Source organism: Clarias gariepinus, chromosome 18 (genome assembly GCF_024256425.1).
Source record: "Clarias gariepinus isolate MV-2021 ecotype Netherlands chromosome 18, CGAR_prim_01v2, whole genome shotgun sequence".
Lineage (NCBI taxonomy): Eukaryota > Metazoa > Chordata > Actinopteri > Siluriformes > Clariidae > Clarias > Clarias gariepinus.
In genome coordinates, this window is record NC_071117.1 from 15980722 (window position 1) to 16006666 (window position 25945).

At 38.1% G+C, this 25945-nt stretch overlaps 3 protein-coding genes across 8 annotated transcripts in view; all 3 read left to right on the forward strand.

Annotated features, from left to right (window-relative positions):
- Positions 1-6561, forward strand: lrrc58a (leucine rich repeat containing 58a). The gene is made up of 4 exons (XM_053477735.1): positions 1-697; positions 2710-2838; positions 3723-4000; positions 5324-6561. Exons 1-4 carry the CDS (start codon positions 249-251, stop codon positions 5515-5517), a joined length of 1050 nt encoding a protein of 349 aa, XP_053333710.1. The 5' UTR covers positions 1-248; the 3' UTR covers positions 5518-6561.
- Positions 6562-9410: 2849 nt separating this feature from the next.
- On the forward strand, positions 9411-19530 carry stn1 (STN1 subunit of CST complex). Of its 2 annotated transcripts, none has more exons than XM_053477242.1 (10): positions 9411-9468; positions 10826-10971; positions 11147-11242; positions 11378-11455; positions 11535-11702; positions 13345-13471; positions 14101-14263; positions 16331-16456; positions 16838-16910; positions 18487-19529. In XM_053477242.1, the coding sequence occupies exons 2-10, from the start codon at positions 10839-10841 to the stop codon at positions 18642-18644; spliced, it is 1122 nt and encodes a 373-aa protein (XP_053333217.1). In that variant the 5' UTR covers positions 9411-9468; positions 10826-10838; the 3' UTR covers positions 18645-19529. The 2 variants fall into 2 exon arrangements, with proteins under 2 accessions (XP_053333217.1, XP_053333216.1); XM_053477241.1 differs by having other exon boundaries at positions 9421-9468; positions 10803-10971; positions 18487-19530.
- A 2211-nt stretch (positions 19531-21741) lies between these two features.
- sh3pxd2aa (SH3 and PX domains 2Aa) overlaps positions 21742-25945 on the forward strand; it is a 131109-nt gene continuing 126905 nt past the window's right edge. For all 5 annotated transcript variants that reach the window (XM_053477687.1, XM_053477688.1, XM_053477692.1 and 2 more), the window contains exon 1: positions 21742-22393. In XM_053477687.1, the coding sequence (XP_053333662.1) occupies positions 22322-22393 (72 nt within the window). In that variant the 5' untranslated portion in view covers positions 21742-22321. The remainder of the gene's footprint in view (positions 22394-25945) is intronic.

Below are 25945 nucleotides of genomic sequence, written 5' to 3' on the forward strand. Positions count from 1 at the left end.
ATGCCAGTCAGCCTACAGTCCAGCCAATGTGCTCACTTGGCTCGCGCTGCTTCGGACCAAAGGTCGCGCCGTCGCGTGCTGCATAAAAACGGCGCGAGCGCACGCTCGAGCGCCTGTTGAGCGCTGTAACAGTGCAGCACATATGGAGAGATCTCAGATCAGGAGCAAACCGCTGCACCTTCCCGGTTGTGATGTCACAATGTAGTTGCTGTACACAACACTGACACCTGTACCTTTTTTTTGTAATCATGGAGAGTTTCCCCGGTGACGGAGAGCCCGTTTTGAACCCGTCTCGTGCGCAGCTGGACGACTCGAACCCGGAGCAGATGGCGGAGGCGCAGCGCGGTCAGATCCAGGAGCTTCACCTGGCATCCAGCGGCCTGACGGTGTTCCCCGTCTCCTTCTGCGCGCTGAGCAGCCTGGAGCATCTGGACGTGAGCAACAACGCGCTCACTGTCCTCCCCGAGGACATTCTGCGATTCAGCAAACTGAAGACTCTGGTCGCGAAAAATAACCTGCTGGACGAGGCATCCTTCCCGAAGCGGTTCGGTTCGATGGCCATCGAGACGCTGAACTTCAGTGGGAACCGATTTCGAGAAATACCGAACCAGATCCTGCAACTGAGCCGACTGCATTCTCTGTCCATGGGAGGAAACCGGTTAAAAAGCATCCCAGCGGAAATAGAGAACCTCACCAGGCAGGTCTTTTTTCTTTTTAGACTAATGTACACACATGGTCTGCATTATATGCATAACAAAAAAACAAAAAAAATGAATCTACTTCTGAAGTTTATGCAACATGGAAGTGACCAATCTTGCTTCCCTAAAAATTTCAAGAGAAATGGAGAAATGATTTTATACTGTATGTGCCCCCCCCCAAAAAAAATGCCCATATTTCAGCGTTATACTGTCTCACTTCAAATAGAAATAATAAAAAATGAAAATTATTCAAATTTCTGATTTCTGAGTATTGATACTAAAGTTGGTATCATCTTCTAGAATCATGTGACCTGTAAAAAGTGTTCTTTAGTAAAAGCTAAAAAAAAAAAACCCTAATAAATCTATAATGTCCGTAACCATGTCAACTTCACGTTGCAAGATCTTAACAATTTTGAATTTTAGAATAATAAACTATTTCAGGTTTATTTGGTTATTTGGTGCATTTTAATGCTCCTAAACATATTAATGAACTGATTTTATGGCTATACTTCTTAAAAAATGCAAGCATTTGGTTCAAAATATCATTATGATTTAAATCAACATTTATTTTTTCATGTGTTTGCATATATAAACTATTCGGACAAATTTTTTTGGCCAAACATTGTATCCAAATACATATACTTTAATAAGGAGTTGGTTCCTTTTTTGTTTGCAGTAAAACAGCTTCCACCCTTCTTAATAGGTTGTCCACAAGATTTTGGAGTGTTTTTGTGGAAATTCGTGCTCATTCATTTCGTAGGACATTTATAAGGTCTGGCGCTGATGGCTCACAAACTCCGTTCCAGTTCATTCCAAAGGTGCTTGATGGTGTTGAGGGTCAGGGCTCTGTGTTAGGTCCAGTCAAGTTCTTCCACATCGAACTCATCCAACTATGTCTTTATAGTCCTGGTTTTGTGCACTGGGGTACAGTCATGTTAGAATAGAAAAGGGCTTTCCCCCAAACTGTTGTAAGTATAGCATTATCCAAGATGTCTTGACATGCTGAAGCATTTTTCTCCATATAATATAGTAGCATAATTATTACTGTACATAAAAGCACCTCAGTTATGTCCTGAGCTCAGGTTACTCCTCAGTGGGCATGCAGACTAACAAACAGTCTGTCTTTAAAATGCAAGGCCTTTAAGTTTCTTAATGAAAATAAGATATTACAACAAGCAAAGTTCAAGTCAAACTGGGACTTTTTTTGCGACTGAAGGCATAAAACTGATTGACACTTAACAGAACAAGTTGCCACTGTTGGACCCTCAAGCAAGGCTCTTAACCCTCAACTGCTCAGTTACTTTGGATTAGGGTGTCTGCTAGATGTAGTAAATATAAATTGCATGTGTGTCTATGTGTCCTGAGATGGACTGGTCTCTCTCTGGACCCAACAACCCCTCACCACCTTTCTCTCCTCATTTCAGTCAGCTGCCAATTTCCACACACCCACCATCTTCCCCCAATCACACAACAGCTAGCAACTAGGGTGGATGAAAGCTTTTATCTTCTCCCTGTGCATCCTCTCAGACACGTCAAGTCAGTCAATCCCTTTTTTTCCGAATTGCTGCTCATGCTATTACAAGAGGAAAAAGAAATCCACCCTCTTCTGCATACATGAGCTCACAGACACTTGGCGAGAAATTGGGGACCCTGTAATTAACAAAGAGGAGATAAAAAAGCCAATCCTCCAACTTGACATTGGCAGGACCAATTTTCCTTCTTAGACTACTGTCCACAGATGACTTTAACACTCCCAGAATGTAAAATATGCATCTTTATGTAGTTTTTCTCTTCTTCAAAGTCTTTCTGTCTATCTAAAATAAAATATAACTAATAGAATCAAAGTCTGTGCTTATTCTTGGCTCAGCGCAAATGTAAAAATGGAAAAGTGTGCTATGTGTGTAACACCATGTATGTAATGTGTTTTTTTTTTTTTCTGTCTTGCTGACCATTTGATGACTTTACTCCTGGTCACCATGATCTGCTGCACATCATCTGCAATCGAATGAAGGCTGGAGATGTTGTATCTGGGAGGAAATCTGATCTCTTACATTCCTCCTCAGCTGGCTAATCTGCGCTGCCTTAGATACCTGGTGCTTTGTGACAACTGCATCCAAAGCATTCCACCTCAGCTATCCAGGTAACAGCTGACTTCTGCTGTATATCCTGTATTATCTGTGTGCACAATGTGAATTAGTAATATTGCATAATTAGTTTGTGTTAAAAGAAAAAAACAATAGTCTTGCACCACCCCTCAGTTCTTCATATGTTGCTTCCAAAGAGCCTCATTCAGCATTACAAAAGGCATCTAACTTAAGTCATGAACCAGTGCAGATGATTCATTTCAATTTTATGTATATAGCGCTGTTAACAGTGTTCATTTTTGCAAAGCAGCTTTACAGAATCAAAAGAAAATTTGAAAAATCTGCTTGAAATATGTGATGATAAAATTGTCCCTGAGCAAACCAAGGGTGATGGTGAAAATGGCAAAAAAATGGCAATAGGAAGGAACCTTTAGAGAAACCTGGAAGTTTAAATATAACATTAGATGTGTTTAAGTTAATATGGAGTCCAGTTTTGTTATTGGAGGCTGAGGTGCAAACCTGTAGGAAATTCCTGTCCTGAACTATTGAGCGACTGCAGTCCAGGACTGTTTTGATGGTTAAGTGGAACTGTCTTAAGTCACCACATGCACCCCAAGCAGACCACACACCACCTCCATCTCTCCAGATCTACAACCAGAAGAGGAGCACCAGGATGAGTCAGACAGGTCCGGAGTGCAGAGGGGGGAGGGGGGATCATGCTGGTGATGCTGAGTGCTGAGTGGGAGCAGACGAGAGGGGAAATGAGGTTTCTGCTGAGAGGCATTTTATACCTCAATTTAATATAAAGACATGAGGGGTGGATCAAGACTTTTGCACAGTACTGTACATACTGTAAACCAAATTTAAACCCACTTCTTAACTTCAATACACAATATGTCTTACTTGTTTAAATGTTATTTTATTTCCGTCTCCCCTCCAGGATGCACTCCTTACTGTGTCTCAGTCTCCATAACAACCTCCTGACTTTTTTACCACGTGAGATCCTCAACCTTGTGCACCTACAGGAGCTCAGCCTCCGCGGTAACCCTTTGGTAGTGCGTTTCGTCAAGGACTTGACCTATAACCCCCCGTCCTTGCTTGAGTTGGCAGGACGGACTATCAAGTCCCGGAACCTTCCGTACCATTTGAGTGACCTCCCAGGCAACTTGTGCCACTACCTGGACTCAGCCAGCAAGTGTCCAAATCCCAAATGTGCAGGTAAGAGACAGAAGCATAGATGCATAGATCCAAGGATTGATGCTCTTATGAGCTTGGGGTTGCTTTTTTAAACAGCCTTGAACGTCTGAAAGGTTGGTACGGTTACATTACCAGACAGCTTTGTGAAACCAAACTGAACCTTTACTAGTGATCAGCGCTGCCATCTTAAGGGCACTGGTTCTGTGTACGTGAACCAACACACTACGCCCCATTGTGCATGCTCAGTCATTTTGTCCAACATTAATGTTGACAGTGTGACGGTGAATTCCCTCAGTTTGTGAGATCGAGAGAGAGAGAGAGAGAGTCAATGATTGAAGGGGTGTTTTATTGACTTGATAAATATAGACATTTGTATTGCCAAAGCTCAGACTCAAAGTCACAAAATAACAGAAATAAATATATAAATATAAAATAAGGAAATATACACACATACACACTGTGCAGTCACACGCAAGTGACACTAGTGATGAAAAGTACTGAAAAGTAAGGAAAGCAAAGATAGTAATAATAATTATTATTATAACAATTGAGCAAGAATCAAAAGAAAAAAATCATACTGAAAATATAAAGGGGATTGTTCTGCATGTACAGGTATGTATGCAAATGTGTTATCCTTAAAGTGTTTTTAGGAATATAAAAAAAGGAAAAAAATGCTACATTGTTAAATATTTTAATGTCACCATAAATAATCACATGTACTGTATGTCCCTTTTTGGATAATGCTATGTCACTGCCGTCACTCTCTCTGTTAATGCTTCTGCTGTTGTGTAACTTCGCAGCTGTCTGTAAATGCTTTTGAATGTCAAGTAATTTTACAAGCTTGGTGATCTCTTCAGCAATATTATGCCTAATATGACTATTCAATTATTATCCCGTCATTTGCGTTCAATTGATTCCTTCACGTAGCTGTAAATGTGTGTAAATTTTAACTAGATTATGTGAATATTATTTCTGTTCATGGCTAATTTTTGCACTAGAAAATGAAAAAGCTAATAACATTTCATGGTAATATTGCAAATATATTGTTATAAATCTATAAACAATGTCATTTTAGCCAATTGTAATTTGACCAATTGGACTTTTAAATGGTCACGGTGCAGGTAGCCATAACTAGATCTTGTGTGCTGTACTTGTGTGCTGAATCCTACAGTAAATTCTTTTTTTTTCCGAGCTGTATAACTGTATAACTATGGTATGGCATCTGAAATCCTTCAGGATCCATTCACTACTATCTATGCTAAAGAAGGTAGACATGAAGCTTTAATAACTACTGTATAAGAATGTCTCCTCAGCTCATTCCTTGTGTATCTTCTCCTTCCACAGGTGTATACTTCGACTCAAGGGTGCGCCACATCAAGTTTGTCGATTTCTGTGGAAAGTTCCGCCTGCCCCTCATGCACTACCTCTGCTCTCCTGAATGTAGCTCCCCATGCAGCTCCAACCCGCAAAGCGACGCCGAGTCAGAGGATGAGCATAGTGTGTCTGCGGACAGGCTGCAGAGGGTGCTGCTGGGATAGAGTCTCAAAGAAACTTTTTGTAAGAGAAAAAAAAAAAAGTTCAATGATGAACATTGTGAGCATGTCCATTGACGTCCATTACTACCCTTTAAGTGATTTATTAAATAAAGATCTCTACTGTTGATTAGTCCCTGTCTGCTTGAGCAAAATGCCCATCTTGTGTATGCATTGGATCCCATTAATGGAGGCAAAGCAAAGTGTTATGCGGTTTTATTAGTGCTCTTGGAAACCCTGAATACAGTATTTGTTCATTTCTACTTTCCATTGAAAGAACACAGGTCAACTTTCTAAGCCAATAACTCCAGATAAGGATTCTCTACAAACTGCACAGGATAAACACCACTGATAAACTGCCCAGCCAAAAGGATGTGGACACCTGGTCGTCATATCCATATGTTCCTATTCCAAAGTTTCCAGAGGTGGACTCCCTTTTGCGGCCTCTATTCCTCAGGGAAGGTGATCCACTAGTTTTTGGAGTGTGTCTGTGGGAATTAGCCACGTGGGCATTAGTGAGGTCGGGTAAAAGTTTTTTTTTCCGACCACATCTTTTCCACGAAGTTGACAGCAGTTCAGCACTGTCCTTAACCTGACTGCTAATTCCAGAAATCTCATTTTAGTTGTTTGCTTTACTTGATGCGGGCCAATAGTTTTTTTTATTTTGTCTGGGCGGTTTAAACATAGATCATGGTGCAGGGGTGGTTAATTTGTTGAACTGCTTATCAAAAGGTCTCCAGTTTGAGTCCGGGTGCAGCCAAGCTGCCCCTGTTGGGCCCTTGAGCAAGGTCCTTCACCCTAATTGCTCTGATACAATCAAGTGTCGAAACATAAGAAACTGCCAATGAAATTATGGCTAGCTCTCTAGGATTGGAGAATATTCCTCTCTGATGTGCACGATGGCATGTGGACGACACCTTACCCTTACCATTGCACACAGATTAGTACAATATTAGGTATATATAAGGTTTTATTGGTGAGAAAGTCTTCCATGAAAGAAAGATATGTTAAATGTTTTAGAATATAAAGAGTTGAAGACCGATACACAGATTGGGTTAATTTCATTTCTATGTAGTAATCTCTAACTTAGACTATATTTTTTATTAAGTAGACTATCTTTTGTTTATCCTGAATACTTAATTCAATTATTTAATGATTTCTGGTTAGGTTGGCTGAGAGCATTATAGTTTCTATAGTAACAACTTACGTGAAGTTTTCTTTGAGAAGATGTTTATTTACTGCATTTTGAAAAGTGGTCTTCAGCGTCAGTAAGTTTTTTGGCATGGGAAGTCAACAGGATGGAGTATTTTGCAGTTTCTTTGTACAATAACAAGCTGCATATTTGTCAAGAAAGAGGAAAAGAGAGGCTGGTGAGGGGACGATTGGCTGTAGCTGCTATAATGTAAGTTATACACCAATCAGCCATATATATAAGATCATGTGCACCCAAAGCTCATTTATGCCTGTTTGGAGTACAGCATGCTGAAAAATGGCAGCTGCCAAACTCCCTAGATCCACAAACAAAACCAATCCATGGAAACCCCACCACGCCACCCACAGCACCCAAAGGATCCGCTGCAAACATCCCAGTGCCAGACACAACAGCACATTCCAGACACCACAGCCACTCCCCAAAAGGCCAGATCTGCCAGTGGCACAAGTGGAGCGTATACAATATTGGATTACAATATGTTTTGTAATGTAATCTTATGGGTGATGTATATATACCTTGTTTTATAAATGATCTATGCCATGAAATTTACCTATAAGCAGATAAAACTACAATGTGTTATTCTTTAATAAATAAATAAATAATTGTAATAGCTGGAAAATTTAGAACACTTTGGGAAGAACTGTTTGGCTCTCAGCGGTCAACCTCACACTATCTAACTGGTGATTAATTCATTTTAACAGCATGCATTTTCTAGTTATATTTGGACTTTAATGCATCACAGAAGTCTTCATAGATATAATAATAGTCCTAGTGCTAAAAACAGCGACAGGGATGGAGTGACTTCACGGTGCAAATTTCACACAAAGCTCAGGATTAAATATCTATTTTGTGCATAAACAATGTAGTGAATTCCTTCATTGTTTAAGAGGAGAGTTGTATTTGTAGATTATAACTCGTACACTAAGGTCCAGAAGGCTGTGCTTTTTTTTTTTTCATTTATACAGTTGCTGCCAACAAAAGTCTGTACAAAGGGTCACAGACCTTATTGACTCACTTGATAAACTGTCTAACATTGGCATCCACTGATAAAAATAAACGATCCAGAGCTTAACGCTCACACCGCAGAGAACTGGTGGTGATGTATTACCCTTACAGTACAACCCCAGTAAGTAATGAGTCTGTTTTAGCAACATTGCTGTTATGCTCCAGTGTATGTTATTAAAGTCCAAGACACAGACATGCCTGTGTGGGACGCTACATTTTCCAAGAAAGAAACTTATACACATAGAAATGTTCTCTATGAAGACTCAAATGTTAACCTGATCAGAATGCTCTGTTTTAAGCTTTTGATAATGTATCAGAGCTGAACTCACCTTAGTATATTAACTGGGTTTATCTTTAAGCCTGAATATAAGGGCCTGATAAAACTATAACTGTGATAACACACTGGTAATAAACACGAGATCCTCAACTCCATGACCTCCTCTGTGTGTGTGTGTGTTAGAATTTACCTATGCAGTATATCACGTCTTCTTCATTTTTACATACTAAGGGTAAAATAAGCATAGTAACTGAATAAGAATGAATGATATGTCTATCTATCTATCTATCTATCTATCTATCTATCTATCTATCCATCCATCCATCCATCCATCCTTACAGTTTGAACATTTAATTGTAAATATAAATAATATACATTATAGTATTTAAATATTTTAATATAAATTGTTATTATTCTATATATAACAATTTATCATTAATTTGTATTTATTATGATGAACGTAATAAAGGAATATCTTTACATTAGAGCATTTGGCAGATGCTCTTATCCAGAGTGACTTATCACTCTCTTTTTTAACATCTGAGCAATTTAGGGTTAAGGGCCTTGCTCAAGGGCCCAACAGTGGCAACTTGTTAGTGCTGGGGTTTGAACCTGAGACCATATGATCAGTAGTCCAATACCTTAACCACAGAGCAACCTTTGACCCATATTTTGTTCGAAATGGTCAGAAATGTGTGGCACGGTGGTGTATAGGTCACTGTCAACTTGCACCTCCAGGGTCCAGGTTTGATTCCCCGCCTCGGGTCTGTGTGCAGGGAGTTGCATGTTCTCCCTGTGCTTGGTGGGTTTCCTCTGGCCACTCCGGTTTCCTCCCTCATTTCAAACACATGCAGATGGCTTTGTACCCCACCTCGTGCCCTAAGTTCCCTGGGATAGGCTCCAGACCCCTCTGCGATCCTGTACACAGTAACAAAACAGTATCGGCAATGAGTCAGAGATGTTTTAAATTGTTATGGACTATGAGGCTGAAGACTGGGTTTAGTTTTCAGTGTTAGAGCGCCCTCTTGAGATCCAACCTTAAAAATAGAAGAAAAAAAAAAAAGCCAGGATGCAGGATTCTTGGATTTATTGTTCTTCATAAATATTTTCGAAATCCTCAGAAGGTCTATTACAAAATGACAGAGCCATGAAAATACATATGTTGTTTATTTTTAATGAAGGAAAGACATAAGTAAATAGAGAAAACCACCTTTTCCCTGAACCAAAAACAAACGTTTCTAAACTATTTTTGGAACGACAAAAATGATTCGTATATATGAAAATCGTATATATATATATATATATCAAAATATATATGTGGTAAATGAAGGGGAAAAATTGGAACTGCCGTATCTACGCGGTGCACTAGGGGGCAGTGTGTACACTTAACCGTTGGTAAAAATGCGAAGAATAAGAACATCTTGCCCTTCTTCCTATTACCAATCTTCCAGTTGCAGCCAAAGTAAGTTCATTATATATTATTATTATTATTATTATTATTTTAAATTTAATTTACCTTCTAATTATTATATTTTAATCTAATTAAATTCAAATAGCTTATAATGAGTTAGTTGTAAAAGTGGGCGTCAAAATCGTGAGCCGAATTATAAATTACTCTGTACTCACTATAGGAGTGAGTATGAAATAATAGAGTTTGCGCTCTACCTAGTGCACTTTATGTTCAGTGCGACGGCGTTTGGAATACAGCCGTGTGTGATTTTTGTATAGCGACTGCAGACAATGCAGTTCTGGCCTTCAGTAAATCCATTAAAAATTGTCAGATTACTTGCTGACCCAGATTTTTTTTTTTTAGCAGTGTAGACTTCTGCTAGAAACATGTTTTTGTCCCCTAGTATTATATTTTGCATGTGTCTCCTAAAGCAAGAATGTCTACTGCCTTAAATGAGTTGGTTATTACTAAAGAATCCATTTTGGACTATTCTGTGTTCAGCTGCTACTTTGAGGTGATATCAAAAAGTTTCCAGACTAGTTTTTTTTTAACACGCCAACAGATGGCAGCACACGGCTGCACGCACAGTCACAGGGAGCACCGACGTTCATAAGTCAGTGTGCTAAAAAACATCATCCTGTGTACATCGGGGCCAGGGTGCAACTGGTGCTATTCTAACCATGTGCGTTACCACGTCTGCAATTTCATCATGGACATCAAGTTAGAACAAAGAGCAAGCGTGAAAACCGTGCAAATCTGTCACAGAGATGTTTGACATAATTTTGCAAGTTTTACGGCGATGCTGCAATGAATTGTTCAAGGTGTTTTCAGTGGCTCGCATGCTTTAGTAGTAGAAGAACATTGGAAGATGACAAGAGATCAGGAAGATCTTTAATGACCTCAACCACCGAAAATCTCGAAACCATTCGGCAACTTGTAAATAATGATCTTTAGAGAACAATCCACTACATTGTTGCTATTGCTGGTTTGTCACAGTCCAGGCAAAAGGTCAGCACCTCCATGGATGATCCGTCCTTCATGTTGAGGATCATTGACCCGAGTATGAAACTTGGGTGTATGGGTACGAACCTGAGTGGAAAGCAACAGTTCAGGGTAGTGGAAGAGCCCATCATCTGACTGAAAAACACAAGGCAGGTCTGCAGCTCAACCAAGTGCATTGATATGTCCTCAGGGGCCAGACAATCAATAGTGAATTCTACTGCCAGGTTTTAAGGCATTTGAGGGAGGACATACAGTATCGTAAAAACGACCGGATCTGTGGTGCACGAATCTCTTTCTTGTATACCTTTTATGTTCAAAATCTAGAAATCTCTTTTTTGTTTTAGGATACATTTTTCTTCTTGTTTAGGGATTTATGTATAATGGACGGTGATCAGGGTAGTACTGAAGATGAACCTCCATCACTCTATTGGGGTCTCGACCCTGTGTTTTCTGCCTACGCCAGACTTTATGTTAAGGACATCCTTCAGATGAAAGAATCTCGACAAGTTCCAGGTTTTCCATGTTGACATATTGTGTTTAAAGCCTTAACTGTTGATGAAATGAAAACTTAAGCTTTTAAACAACAAGAGTAATGCAAAAAAAAAAAAAAAAAAAAAAAAAATATATATATATATATATATATATATAGACTTTTCTTCACACTTTTTTTTTTTTTTACTTCTGACAGGAATCTACTTCTACAAAAGTCACCCGCTGTTCCAGGTGGATGTACTGGGCACGGTGGTGTACAAACGGGAAAGAGACGACTTCTATTGCTATGGAGGTGTTTCATTTGTCTTATACTTTAACTGTTGCTAAATAATGTAAAACAAAATACAGTGTAGTACATCACTTACGTTGTTGTCCAGAGGTTGTCTAAGCTCCATAATGAAAAGTAACGTTTGCTCTGTGTATTTAGTGGATGACAGCACTGGAGTCATCAACTGTCTATGCTGGAAAGATGAGAAATGGCGAGATCGTGGAGAGTCTGTAAAGGGTAAGACTGGCACATAATTTTATTTATTTTTCTTTTTTTGTTATTGAACTGATGCCACCCTGAATTGTTATTGTTTTAGCTGCAGTTAAAGGTACTGCTGGAGGTGGTTTCAATATAGAGGAGCAGCTAAGAAAGCTCAGAGAGGCACAGAGGAGCAGCTCGGTACTGGAGATCGGAGATCTGCTCCGAGTACGCGGTTCCCTTAAAACCTCGCGCGAGCAGAGAGAGATCATGGCCTCCTCATTTTGTAAGCAACCTGCAGAGACACACTTGAGCCATGTTAAGTCATATAGGCTGGCAGTAGAATCCTCATACAGACACAGCACAAGTTGTCTGCAATTTGTCTCCAGATTCACATCATCACACCTTTTAGACTGTTTAATGATTGATTAAATACCTTTTCAATGAGTTTAGATGTCTTGAATGGAAAGACATTTCACCTTTATGTTATGGGGGACATAACAGATACCAAACAGACCACATGGAACACATTTTGAAAGATTTTTTCCATTTTCTTTTCTCATTTTCTTTATTTGTTTTACATCAATTTATTTAGGAAATGCACTCAGAGCAGGTTAAATATAAAATATAGGATGATATTAAACTTTTATAAAATCGTTAAATAGGATGAAACGTACAGTACTGTGCAAAAGTCTTAAGCATCATGTAATATGCTGTACCAATTTTGTATTCTATATTCAGTATTTCCATATATAACTTAGAAATGAATAGATACATAACATTACATGAGAATGTACGCATGCCTGTAAAGAAAAAAAAAATACAAGACAGACCAGTTTTCAGATGCCCAAGACTTTTGCACAGTACTATAAGTAAAACAGTTGTTAGGTTTTACTGAGCTTGCTGAAGAATACAAGTTCTTCTGGTAACTTTGTTACACTCGCTCCTTTCTATTTTTATGCAAATCCCAGGAGCGTACATTAGGTTTTATGTTTCCATCTGAAAACTGGTATGTCTTAGCAGACCATTCATTCATATATTCTCCTGTAATATTATTTATTTATTAATTTTTAAGTTGTATATGGAAATACTGAATGATTGTACATAATTACGCAGACATGATAAACATATATAACAAAATTGGTACAACATATAATATGACTAAGACTTTTGCACAGTATTGTACATTCAGTAACAAAAAAAAAAACAAGCTTTTAAAAATTGGCTAGTTCTGTCACGTGGCATTGTAATTGATGTCATGGATACAGAAATTCACAGATTGTCTAGTGACTCTCAGCACTCCATGAAGGTTTAACTGAATAAGGAACTTACCAGGACATTTAAAAGGGTTGTGACACAGTTGTCATTGTAGGTTCTTTTGGGCTAATTACCTGATTTGTTGTTTTTTATTTTGCAACATAATTTTAGCAAGTTGGACAAGGTGTATAGAATTTGTGGTCTTCCTTTTGTCTAAATTTCAGATCATGATGTAACACTATGTAAAAAAACATTCAATGAGCAGCACTTCTGCAGGCAGAAACACTGTGAATCTGACAAGAGTGCTAGGCTAACCCAATCAACACTCTTTACAACCGTGGTGAGCAGAAAAGCTTCTCAGAATGTATAGAACATTTTTCCTTTGAGACAAATGGGCTACAACAGCAGAAGACCACATCTGATTTTATTTCTGTCAGCTAAGAGCAGGAATCCGGGGTTACAATGAGGACAAACTCACCAAAACCTAAGAGTTAATGATGGGGAGAAAAAAGACCAGTCAGTGGTTTTCCCATCTATAGCTTTCCGCTTTCAATAATCCAAACTAGAAACCTAATTAGGAGGTTATTGCACTTAATCCTGCCTGCATGCTTTCCAGCGTTTTATTAAAGTAAGTTATTCTCCTGTTTCTCGTTTTGTGTGCATGTTCACAGATAAAGTGAACGATCCTGTGATGAGTGAGCAGATCTCCCGGATGTTGGAGATGCCTCAGCTCTACAGGGACTGCTATGACAAACCGTTCCGTGTCCCGTCTAATGAGCTTCATTCAAGCTCCGCCGAGTGAGTCAGTTATACTCGTTGCAAAAAATATATCACCACCCTAGAGACTTTTCAGAATTTGAAACGTGACAAACGTGAATGTTTGCAAATTGTGATTGATATTAACATTAAACTTGGTTTTTCTTTTATGCACAGCGCTGTGAGAAAATATTGGCCCTGTGTTGATTTCTTTAAAATTTTCTGGCATATTTGTCGCACTTAAATATTTGAAATCATCAAACTAATTTTAATATTGCACAAAGATAACCTGAGTTGATGCAGTTTTTAAATTATTTTATTTATTTTTAGTAAGTAATGTTGCATAACAAAAAAAGATTGTATCTTGTGACACAGTGCAAATATGTCCTTTGTCCTGTTTCCCTTAATGTTTTGTTGTCTGTCATGTTTGTTATCCATGTCTGTTTCTAATATGCAGTGCTAACTGCCAACTATGTACTTTAACTCATTTGTTGAAAAATTTTGCTTGCTCTAAGTTTAAATTGGAATATTAACCGTCTTAACAGCAACATATATGACCCAGTAATACGTAGGCTTTTTTTTAAAAGTAATTATACTAGTGCCAGGCAGTTAAAATGTCTTTCCCCATTTTTCCTTTTTTTTTTTTATTATTATTATTTTATTTTTTTTAGTAATGGCACACCATCAAGTTTCCAGTCTGTTCTGGGTCAGTCGGTTTACATCCTAAAGGAGTTCCTAAAAGAGAAGGAGGTGACCAGGTTTCGACCCTATGATGTCGAGTACCTTTTACACCCGCTGATCCAACAGCCCAAGCCAAGCACGTCAGCGGAACAGGTAAAGCAGATGACCTGTTGATCCTGTGGTGTACTTATAACATGTGATGTAAAATACAGTGCATTACTATAGATTTAAAATCTTTCTGTACCACTAGAAATGGTTTAATTTTTTTGTAGTACTACTAATTTGACAGGCGAACTGTGAGTACTATTCCAGAATTATTTTTGTAGGCTTTAATTATTTAAAGTGACCTTTTGTTTTTCTGAATTACGTTGTTTTAGGATTCATCTAAGCATGAAAATGAGAAAAAATGCAGCCCTTTGGGTAATTATAAAAAGGGAGAAATATGTGTGAAAGAATGTCAGGGGGGAGACAATTCAACAGCCAGGAAGCAGTGTTTGACTAACACTGACAGAAAAGCCAATTCAGCACATGGAACGTGCCGGGGAACGAAGTCCGATTCACAGAGCCTCCACCCCGCAAACCACAGTATTCTTTGCTTATGTCCGGGTTCCAGACACCATAGCACACCCTAGTGGTCATATGGAGTCATGCCTTGAGGGGACAGAGCTGATCTGGCAGCTATCTTATTGTATATACTGTAGGGTCTAATGTTTTTACATTGCGATGCTATAACTGATGTAAACACAATGAACAGGTGAAGTTGAAAATGAAAGATTCTGTTATTATGCAGTGGAACCTTGGATTACGAGGATAATTTGTTCTGGAAGCGGGCTCGTATTTCAAAACATAAACCAAATCGAATTTTCCCATAAGAAATTATAGAAACTCAAATTATTTGTTCCCAAGCCCCAAAAAATATATACATAAAAATAATTAACACAAAATATAAAGTAAAAATAAAATAAATTAACCTGCACTTTACCTTTAAAAAAACAGTAAAAATAAATCCCGACAGATAGGTGTTTCCGATTGTGCACGCAGGCGCCGTGTGTGTGTTTGTGTTTGTGAAGCTAAAGTAAGGAGCCCCTCCCCCTTCTCATCTTACACAGTTACCCTTCCTCCACACTTTTGACGCTCCAATGATGCGCACGCACACAAATACAAAGAGCAGGCTGTTACAGAGAAAAAAATGGATCTTTAACCTCTCTAATGAGACTTGCTTTTGCTTTCCATGCGCGCTGTACTACACACACGCATACAGACACAAAATAAAATATGTTTTTCACACACACACACGTAGTCACAGTGTTAGAGTAAACAGTACACGCGTGCACGGATGTTGATTATACCAGTAAGAGACGAGCACTGAGACCCAGCAGGGGAGACGTTTACCTACAATTCCACAAGAGAAAGTAAGATAACTTTAAAAATAACCGTTGGATCAGTTGTAATCACGTGACGCTCAGCGTCAAAACAAGAAGCGCATGCGTGATACATGATACTTGGTACTTGTAAACCAAGATTTGTTCGTTTTTCAAGTCAAAATTTATTAAAAATCTTTGTTCGTCTTGCGGAACACTTGCGAATCGCGTTACTAGCAATCTGAGGTTCCATCGTATATATATATATTATACTCTATAATCTTCATTCTTTAATTTGGCGGCTAATGTTTTCTTGATGTTAGGTCTGTATTGTTGCCCAGTTTTGTACCAATATATATATTTTAAGCATTTTAAGTACTGTGTAAACACCCTAGTTAGATGAGCTGAAAAACAAAATACAGAGAATTGTTTTATTGTTAAAAAACAAGATGCATATAATTTTTGAATCGCTTCTCCTGTGGAGAATCACAAGGGACTTGGAGCTTGAATGGTTTTCTAACCCATCACAGGGCAAAAACACACACACACTTCAACATTAAACTCCACACACATGCACACCAGAGCTGAGATTTGAACCCCCCAAACGGACACCTCTAACATAGACATGAGAACAAAATGACAAAGTAGTCTAATTGATCAGATGATCTTTTAAACTCTTGTAACATTCAATAGTGGTATTAGATTGAAAACATTTGTTTGCATTACAGCACTATCAGATGTGCACAATGTTTTATAATATATTTATCCTGTTGTAAATCATTTTAGGGATCCTGTTCTATGATCAGTGGTTCATTTAATGTGTGACGAATGATCTCGGCCTTGGGTTCTGTGTTTTTAGGAGCCTGGTTCTGTTCGTTCGACAATTCCTGCACAGATCAGGAACCTCCTCAAAGAGACCCTGAAAATTCTGCAAGTAGAGGGAGAGATTTTCCGCAAAGTCCTGTCTCAGGATGAGGTGTACAATGTAGGCAAGGCCTTTTTTTTTTTTTTTTTTTTTTTTTTTTTACAGAAAATGACTTAATACTTTTCTTTTCTTTCAGCGCACATTATTTTTAATAACAGGAACATTAATACATAATCAGAATTCAGTCTAGACTGCTTTTCCATATAATGTTTTATACAGAGCAGTCTGTATCACAGTTAATAGTGATTGAGTGAGTGAGTGAGTGATTCTAAGAGATATTAAACTGACCTTTTCTTATAGAATATCTATTAGAAAAGCCATACATTTTGAAATGTATTATCTATTTAAGTAATTTCAATCATCATCATAATAATAATAATAATAATAAATAATAATAATAAAAACCTGACTGTGTGTGATTTCTGTGTGTATCCCCTGCAGGTAACTGAACACGACAAAGATTTGCTTGCAGCGATTTGTGACATCTTGAGAGTGGATTGCAAAAGAGAAAAATGTAAATTGCTTTTTGTGCCTCTGGATATCTTATTCGCTGCTATAGAACCCGAATCAGTTATTACTTTTAGCAGAAAAAAAGCTTGTGTCAACCAGTTAAAATTTTTTTTTGTTTTTGTCTAAAAATATTTGTCTTAAACTACAATAATTTGGCTCCTATAAAAAAATTTCATTTTATTAATGACAAACGCTTTATTTTTGTTACTTTTCAACCTCAGGGAGAGTGGGGGGGAAAAACCTAGGAGGCATGTTCAAGTCAAACCGGGACATTTGATCCAGAATAACAGAACACAGTTACAGAGTGTAAAAGCTCTCTCTGTTCCCAGCATGCACTCACCCTCCTCAAATGCAGGTGTTGGTGAATGATTGTATGTACAGTTTCCACAGACAGATACATCTGTTCCACAAGTTATCCGTCGATATTTTTATTTATTTATTTTTTTTTTTTTTTTTAAGGATTCAGACGTTTTAATCGCTGAATGTTTACACAAATGGCTGCAGTGGGCTCCGAGCCACCTCGGCCAGGATCATGATTAACGGACGTATTGGCTTCTTTAAAACCTTGGCAGCATTCAAATGTTTAATATGGCTAAGAGTATTCACCGTACTGTGTTTGAAGTCCTCTGTAAATGTCAATGAGTTTCACGCTTCCAATCTTCTTCTCATGAGACGGCGAGTTATGGTGTGACTTGAACACCTATCCTGTTGTTTTTTTCCTTTTTCTTACCTTGTTTTCGAATGACCCTTAATTCTGCATGGCATGGAAACATTCCTTCCACACACCAGATTAACTTAACTAAAAAAAAAAGGATGCACAAAGTCTTGCTGTAAGGAAAAAAAAATCTTGTATGGTTGAAAACTTCCCATTACAAATTGGACAAAGCACTGGAGACTCCTTCTATAAATGTGTTGCAATTATAGTAACAATAACGTGGCACTAATGAGGATTTTATTATTAACCTTAGAGTTGAATTACAGACAATTCATCACTTCTGCCCAAAAGATTGCATTGAAGTGTACTTTGGTGAAACCCAAATATTCATCTCTTGGGTTGGTAATAAATATACTATATGTTTCTTGTCAGATTAGGTTTATTTAAAAGGTACGGTGGATGTCTAATACAAACAGTTTACATGTTATATTTACTTATCAATATTTGCATATTGAAAAAGATGAATGAATTAGCAGTAAATAAATAACAACAATAAGATTGGCATAAATTGAAACTACTGTACTACTAAAAAAATTAAAATGACCGCTTCATTTCAGGCAAGATTATTGTTGGTTTGATTTATGCCAGATGTGTTGAGGAGTTTCACTCACCACCTAGTGGCAGAGCATACTACCGATTGGTTCTGCAAATTTTGCAAAAACCTGTTAAATATACTTAGAACGCAAATAATGAGCAAAACATTATTTTAAAAAGTTCAGAAGCATAACCTGTTTTATAAATAACAATGAAAAAGTCAACCTGATGTCACAGCCCCGGACTAACATGTTTCTTTGAAGTCAGACCTGATCCACATAAGATAATTAAGATAACATCCCATTTCTTGCTTTATACTTTTTAATTTCAGATGCTGAGAAGGGCTGCCATGTGCTACACATCTTGTCCAGCGTGAGGCAGCGTTACAGCTGTAACCTGAGCAGAGAAGCCCTGCATATTGCGCTGAAGTTCTTAGAGTGTAACAGTGACATCATCAGTACAACAGACTCCCATTACACCATTTTATAATATTATGAGAACATTTACACGCCCCAGATCTTTATCATGTCAAAGCAAAGAATATTCAAGTTTAGAGTTTCTTAAAAAGCCTCCTAATGGGGCTTCGCAGGGGCTTGCTGTCGATATGTCATTTCTAATTATCTTATAATCATTTATTGATATGCTGTTAACAGACCTCATCATTATCATTTGCTTGCAAATTGATTTTGGTCTTAATCTGTCCAAAACGTGTCTGTTTTACAGAGAGCAATCAATTTACACGTTGTTTTAGCTCAAGGAGTTTCTACATTAGAGAAAGATGTGTGTTATATGATCATGATCGATTCCCACTTTTTTTTACAGCAGTTAATTTGAAGATTATGCAAACCCCAGAGCTGTAGGTCTATAGAGCAAGATTTTGCTCAGCGCTCCACCCCATTCTTCTTCTTCTTCTTCTTCTTCTCCTTATTATTATTATTTAAAAAAACATTGTTTCTTTTTAATAAATTGACAGCTGAATGAAACAGGTTTCCAAGGTATCGGAGTCCTCTATAGGGCTGACTTGCCTACGTTTGTAATAAAAAAATTATATGTTTTATAGAATTGAAAAAGATCTTTGGACATCTATATTTTAATAATAAAAAAGAAACCAGCTAAAAATGTTATTTTGTGATATTATTTTTGTTATAATTACATTCCATCAAAATTTGATGTTTTTAAATGATTATACTCATATTGTAGGAAATGGTTGTAATAATTTCCAGTTTGATTTAATACAGCACGAATGTGTGTAAACGAAGACTGTTTGGGCGATACATGGCCACATGGGGACGCCACGATCAAATCAATAGCCAGCTGTTGATGAGCACATCTGTATCCAAGCAGTTTTCTTGGCCTGCTGTCCTATTGGCAGCAGATCATCTGTCTAATCTAATAAAGAGTGTGCAATGCTTTAGCTTGGGTACAACAAACTTTTTTGGGAGGTATGAGAACTGATAAGCAGATTATGTTCTAGAAATGTTTTAAGGTTATTTGTCTTATTAAACTATCTGAGACTTTAAAAAAAAACAAGAGCTGGATGGCTTTCACTTGGTGCCACAATGGTTTTAGCAATAATGCCTCACCACATTAATGGCAAGAAAACACGCAGCAGATGTGCAGTTGTTTTGTCTCCAATTCCTTCTGCTTTCACTTTGGTTTCTTATTATTCTTGTGCAAATATCCAGTTGCACACTGTCAGCCCGGCCCATTGCACACACGCAGGCCTACAACTAAAGCTGGGATTCGACCCAAAAGAGTTGATTCACTGATTCAAAGAATCATGGAATTAAGGAGCAAAAGAATATTTGTTATTTTAATTAGTATTAGTTTAACTTAATAACTATATATATTAGTTATATAGTTATTAAGTTAAGCTAATTTAACTTAAGTCGCATTGAGGAGGCGATTTGGTTATTACTGGCCCCATAAAACAAGACAAAATGTAAAATTTACTATAAAATCTGACTTATAACACATCTTCACTACATGAGCATTTAAGGCAACTCATATCTTAAGCTCCCACTTACCTCTCTGCTCTAATCACACCACGCACTGCACCACGTTCCCTCCGATCCTCCAGCACTGCTCGCCTCATTCCACCATCTCTCAGGGATCAAGGGCGGCATTCATCCAGGCTCTTTTCTGTTCTGGCACCTAGGTGGTGGAATGAACTTCCTCTAGATGTCTGTACAACTGAGACTTTGACTATCTTTAAACGACGACTCAAGATGCATCTGTTTCTCCAGTACTTGAATACAAAATAAAAAAAAACTCTTCCTAGTTGTGTTGGACTAATGGCACTTAGTTATTAACCTAGTTAACCCAGTATAAGTATGTATCCAATGATGTAAACTTTAAAGCACTTTTTGTAAGTCGCTCTGGATAAGAACGTCTGCCAAATGCCTAAATTCTAAAAACTCAAACAGAGAATCTTTTTATGCATATGTGCCGTATACATGAAATAAAGACATAAAATGCTTTGACAGCATTAAATAAACACAAACTCTTTGTTTAGAAGTGTAAATTATGTATTAAAATGGGTAAAAATATGTAAAATCACTTAATAGTCACCTTCCAGAATGCTGTCCACTATGAGTAAAAAGTTTACTTGCGGCTCTTTCCTTAAATATTATAATAAACCATAATCATGTGACTGACTATGCCTTTTGGAAATGTCATGTTCATCTTCTGTACTGCTTGTCCAGTACAGGGTTGCGGGGTCCAAAGCCTATTCACACACTACGGGACTGTGGGAGGAAACCGGAGTACCCAGAAAAAACCCCACCAAGCATGAGAAGAACATGCAAAACAATATTGTAATTTCTAGAGTGTGTGTCGGTTAATTTATGGCCACATTGACTCCCAAATAAATAAAAAAAAAACAATAATGTTTACGTTTATTACAGAGATGACCCAATGGATCAGCCAGTGACCATAATTGGCTGGTTTTCAGTTTGATTGGTTGTGGTCAGCCTCAGATATAAACGATTCTTTAATGAATGCAAACGCCTCAGAAATCTGCTCTAAAATCTGCCTTCTCCAAACTCCAAACTGTGTGCAAATTAGTCTCATTATATACACTTACACCAGTCTCAAAATACTGTGCCTAACAAAATCAGTGGAAAATTCAATATTAAATTGTAATATTTATAAAATCATGATAATTAAAGAATTGCATTTTTAATTGAATTGCCATCTAGGTATTGTGATAATATTGTATTGGGAGGTGACTGCTGATACCAAGGCGGCATGGTAGCACCACTGGGTCTGTGTTCGACAGTGCTTGGTGGGTTTCCTCGGGGTAATCTGGTTTCCTCCCACAGTCCAAAGACATGCAGGTTGGGCTAATTAGCATTCCCAAATTACCTGTATTGTGTGAATGTGTGTGCCCTGTGATGGATTGTCACCCCCTGGGATAGGCTCCAGGCCCCCCATGATCCTATATAGGGGATAAAGCGGTACAGATTACCGAGACTCGCATTGTGACGAGTTGATTTCCCTGAATCGACTCTTTGAATGAATCGACTCCCAGGGCCTGGGATTCGAACAGCCCTGGGATTCTCTGAGCACAAGCGCGAGCCTTGAAGCCGAACGGGCTCGCGCGCTCACATTTAAAGGAGAAGCCGTTGGCTCCTGGTGGCCAGCGCGCTCACGTTTAACGGCGTTCATAGCCGGGCTATTGTAGTCAGCACGGCGACCGGACACAGCATTCAACCGCTTTCTTTTATTTCATTACGTATTGTTTGTGTGTATTTTATTTGTCTCGTCTCGGGTTTCGGTTCGGACCGACCGGGGGGACGTGTCCGTTTGGATTCTCGTCGAGGAAAAACGACCGCGCTGTTAGAATAAATGGAGGTGTATTTCTGCCGTAAATAAGTTGGAGTGCTCGGTGTGTGTGTGTGCTGTAACGTCACTGCGCAGGAGGTAGCGCACGCGGCGGAGAAAAGCGGAGAGGAGACGCTCGAGCGCGTCCAGGAGGAGAAGAACAGCGGCGTTAGAACCGAGAGAGAGAGAGAGAGAGAGAGAGATCTCCGTGACTGTCCCGCTCTGTCTGTCCGCCTCCCTCTCTCACTACCGCCCTGTCTAACCCGGGATTTCTGCCTTTGTCTTATCATCATCATCATTATTATTATTTTTCACCCTTTTTAATACACACCGGTCCAAAAATGCAGCTCCGGACCGTTTTGGATGTCAAAGTGGTGGACGTGGAGAAAAGGCGGCATCCGTCCAAACACTACGTGAGTAACGTTAGGGGCCTTTAATCCGGTCTACCTCGACAGCTCCTGGATCAGTCAGGACAAAATCCCATTTATTTATTTATTTATTACCATTTATTACCCCTTGCACGCGCACTAACACGGGACAGCCGGAAGCAGATCATTATGCCTATTGATAAAGCAGCCGCTTGAGGATGCGGAGCAATGACGTCATACACCGTTTATTTATTTATTTCATTATTTTTTATTTTATTATTATTATTTTTTAACATTATTATTATTATTGTGTCATTGGATCGTGACATGACCCAAGGTCGTAAAGTATATAATGTGCATGCTTGAGTGTACTCTGTGCATGCTTACATTTTAATATAGCATAAGCATGCAGAGGTGCAAATGTGATGTGTGATGTGACATCAACACTAGATAGATAGATAGATAGTTTATCGATCCTGAAGAAAATTCTAGAATTCTAGAAAAAAATGAACTATTCATTGTAGTTAAATTGTAGTTAACTGCATTACTGTTTGCATGATGACAGACCACACCGAGCAGCTGGATAACTACCATGGTAGATTTGTCTAACATAATAATATCCTGTGCATGTTCACACTGGTCCACACTCGTGTGACAATCCCCCGAGTGCTTTGACTCGAGCTCATGCCACATCGTTTTGCTCACTCATCTTCGTTCAGCTGTTAGTTCCTGAAGTTCTGTGAGCTGTCAGAAAACACTAGGATCCGAGCTCAGATCCGAAAGTTGAACAAAGTAGTGCAAAAAGGAATAAAGAAAGGAGTGCATCCCAGAGTTACTAACTTTGTGCTACAGGATTATTATTTTTTTTGCCATGTAGATCAAAGGACTTTTTGCAGAAAAAGTACAGGAGATAAACTTGTCTATGTGCATAACTTGCTAGTAGGCACATTCATGCAAATGTCAATCTTGCCTTGTACTGTACTGTAAATACTGCATAAAACCCACAGGAACAAATTGCCCTGCAATTGCTCTACTTTTTTAAGAAATTGTTAGTTACTGTTTCTACACAGATGTTTCAACTGAAAGATCAACACTTTCACATCATGTCACAAGTAACACAAACAAATGATGATTCTTCATTTTCTATACAGTCCTCTCTCCATGTTTTAAGATGTGTAACACATCTAGATGTAAATTTTCAGAAATTATCTGTCTGAAATAATTCTGATTATATATGTTTTTTTTTAATCTCATGCCTAAATGTCCTCAGTGTATATAGCAAAAACAATATTGGCTTTGCTGTTCCAATACTTTCAGAGAGGATGGTATGAATAATTAATATCCTGCAAAAGCTTTGTACATGATGTTGGATCTATAATATCGATAGAGTATAAGCTATATATCTGCAATGCATGAATAAATCATTTTTTATTCGGTTTGCATTTTCTCTGAAAGGTCACGTGATATGCTTTCTCAAAATATGGGGCATTTCTAGGTTTGTTCTGCGTTAAGTGCCGTCTTTTATTACTTTCAGGAAAAGTAGTGGGAAAATACAGCAATAAAAATATATTTTTATGTCTAGTTAGTGTGACTAATAACAGAATGGGTCACTGGTTAAAGTATGTGATGTGAAACCTTCATAGAAAAGCATGTACAGTAGGTGTACTTTGACATGATATTGATATCGCATCCTTATAATGCCCAACTCCTAACTGATCCTATATCATTAGAAATAAGCACCTGGAAAGAAGGGTACACTGCACAGAATAGTCGAGAGATCTTTCTTTTGGTTGTTTTTCTGTCCTACATTCTTCCTTGACTCTCTCCAGGGAAAGCAAAAGAAAGGTGAGGAAGACCAACAAAGACTCATGCTTTAGCGTCTCACGGAGCAGGAGATCGAGAAAAGGGAAGAAAGAGGAGCTCATTTTCTGTGTTTGTCCAACAGCTGGAGATACTTTTCCTGTGAGAGGAGGGGACAAGTAGAGATAGTGGTTAAGAGAGGAAGGGGGCATTGTATCCAGCTTTTAATCCCAGAGAAGCATGCTGACTAGGGGAATGCCTAGACCATTTCCTTATATTTAGCAAGCCCCCATTTTCCGTTGCATCTATCAGTAAGGTGTAAGTGCTCTCAGGTCATTGACAGAGGATGTGGTCACCGTTTTGGCCATGAATGTACCCGGGTTGGTCATTATTAGTAAGCTTTATGTGTATAGTCCTTTAAAAAGAGCGGGAGACCAGGAATGGAAATAATGCATGAGTGTCTTAGTTCTGCTGCCAGACAGGAAGCCAGCAGTGACAAACTGCCAAAAAGTGTCCATTAAAACAGTATGTGCATGAACTCAACACACAGATGTGAATCAGGTGTCTAAATACACTTTTTCCTTTCCACTCAGTGCCACTTTTTGTAAAGACAAATAGTCTTGATCTGAAAATGTCAGCCATTATAGCACCTTGACTTCAGCTTTTTACTTATTAGGACATCAGTGTTTAGCGTTCTCTCTCTCTCTCTCTCTCTCTCTTTCACAAGATTCTAGATTCAAAGGTTTTTTTCTGGCATGGCAAATATTTACATTCATATTGCCAAAGCTTAGAAATAAGGCAGGAGTAGATAGTAAAAAAATGTAATAGTATAAAAAGTGTAAAAATAAATAAGTATATAAAATAAAAGAGTACAGACGTTTAGTCAAAGATAAATTGCCTCTCATGAACATTATATAAAAAAAGCATCTCTCTCTCTCTCTTAGGATTCTGGCATGATTAATATGCACCTTTGTATTGCCAAAGCTCAGAAATAAGTCAGAATAAAATAGCAGTAATAAATACATTGAAATGTCTTTTAAAAAGTAGTTATTAAAAAAACTATAAAAAGAAAATAGAATATTATAAACTAGAATTTTTAGCTTTGCTAAATATTTCAGATTTGTCGAAATACGTCAAATAACTAGTCTTTTCTCTTTCTCTCTCTTTCTTTCCCTTCGCTCTCTTTATCTACGTGTGTGTTCGTGCTTGAGGGCCTTTTTAAGCACTGGGCTCCAGCAGTGAGCAGCACGGTGAGGCTGACTGTTAAACTGCTTTAGTCACTGGCTCTCTATTGTTTGGTGATTTTGTCTAGAGAGAAGGGAAGCAGGACCCACATTTTTGTGTGTGTGTGTAGGTCTGTGTGTGTGCTTGTGTAACAAAGAGATAGGCTGGGGTTGCTCAATAAGTCATGTTCGGAACGTCTTCACAACTTTTGACTTTAATCGTTGAGTTAAATGTAATCAACCTGGTTATTTGCAAGCTTTATTAGACTGTAAGCATAACTAGACTTTCCACTTTTTAAATGAAGTGTAGCTTAAACTAGCATTCTCAATACTTTGGAAACTTTTTTTTTTTAATTAATTAACACTAAAGCACATGGTTTTATACAGTATGTTTTAGCTGCTGTTTAATTGGTGCTTATTCCACGTTTAAGATATTAGACCCAGACTGTTGGAGAGGGAAAAAAATGATTTAATGCGAATGCAATTGAAAAAGTCTTAGAAAGCAACTTTATCAACTGGCTGAAGGATTGTGATTAAATATTATGATTTCACTGTTAAGAAAAGCAGTTATCAT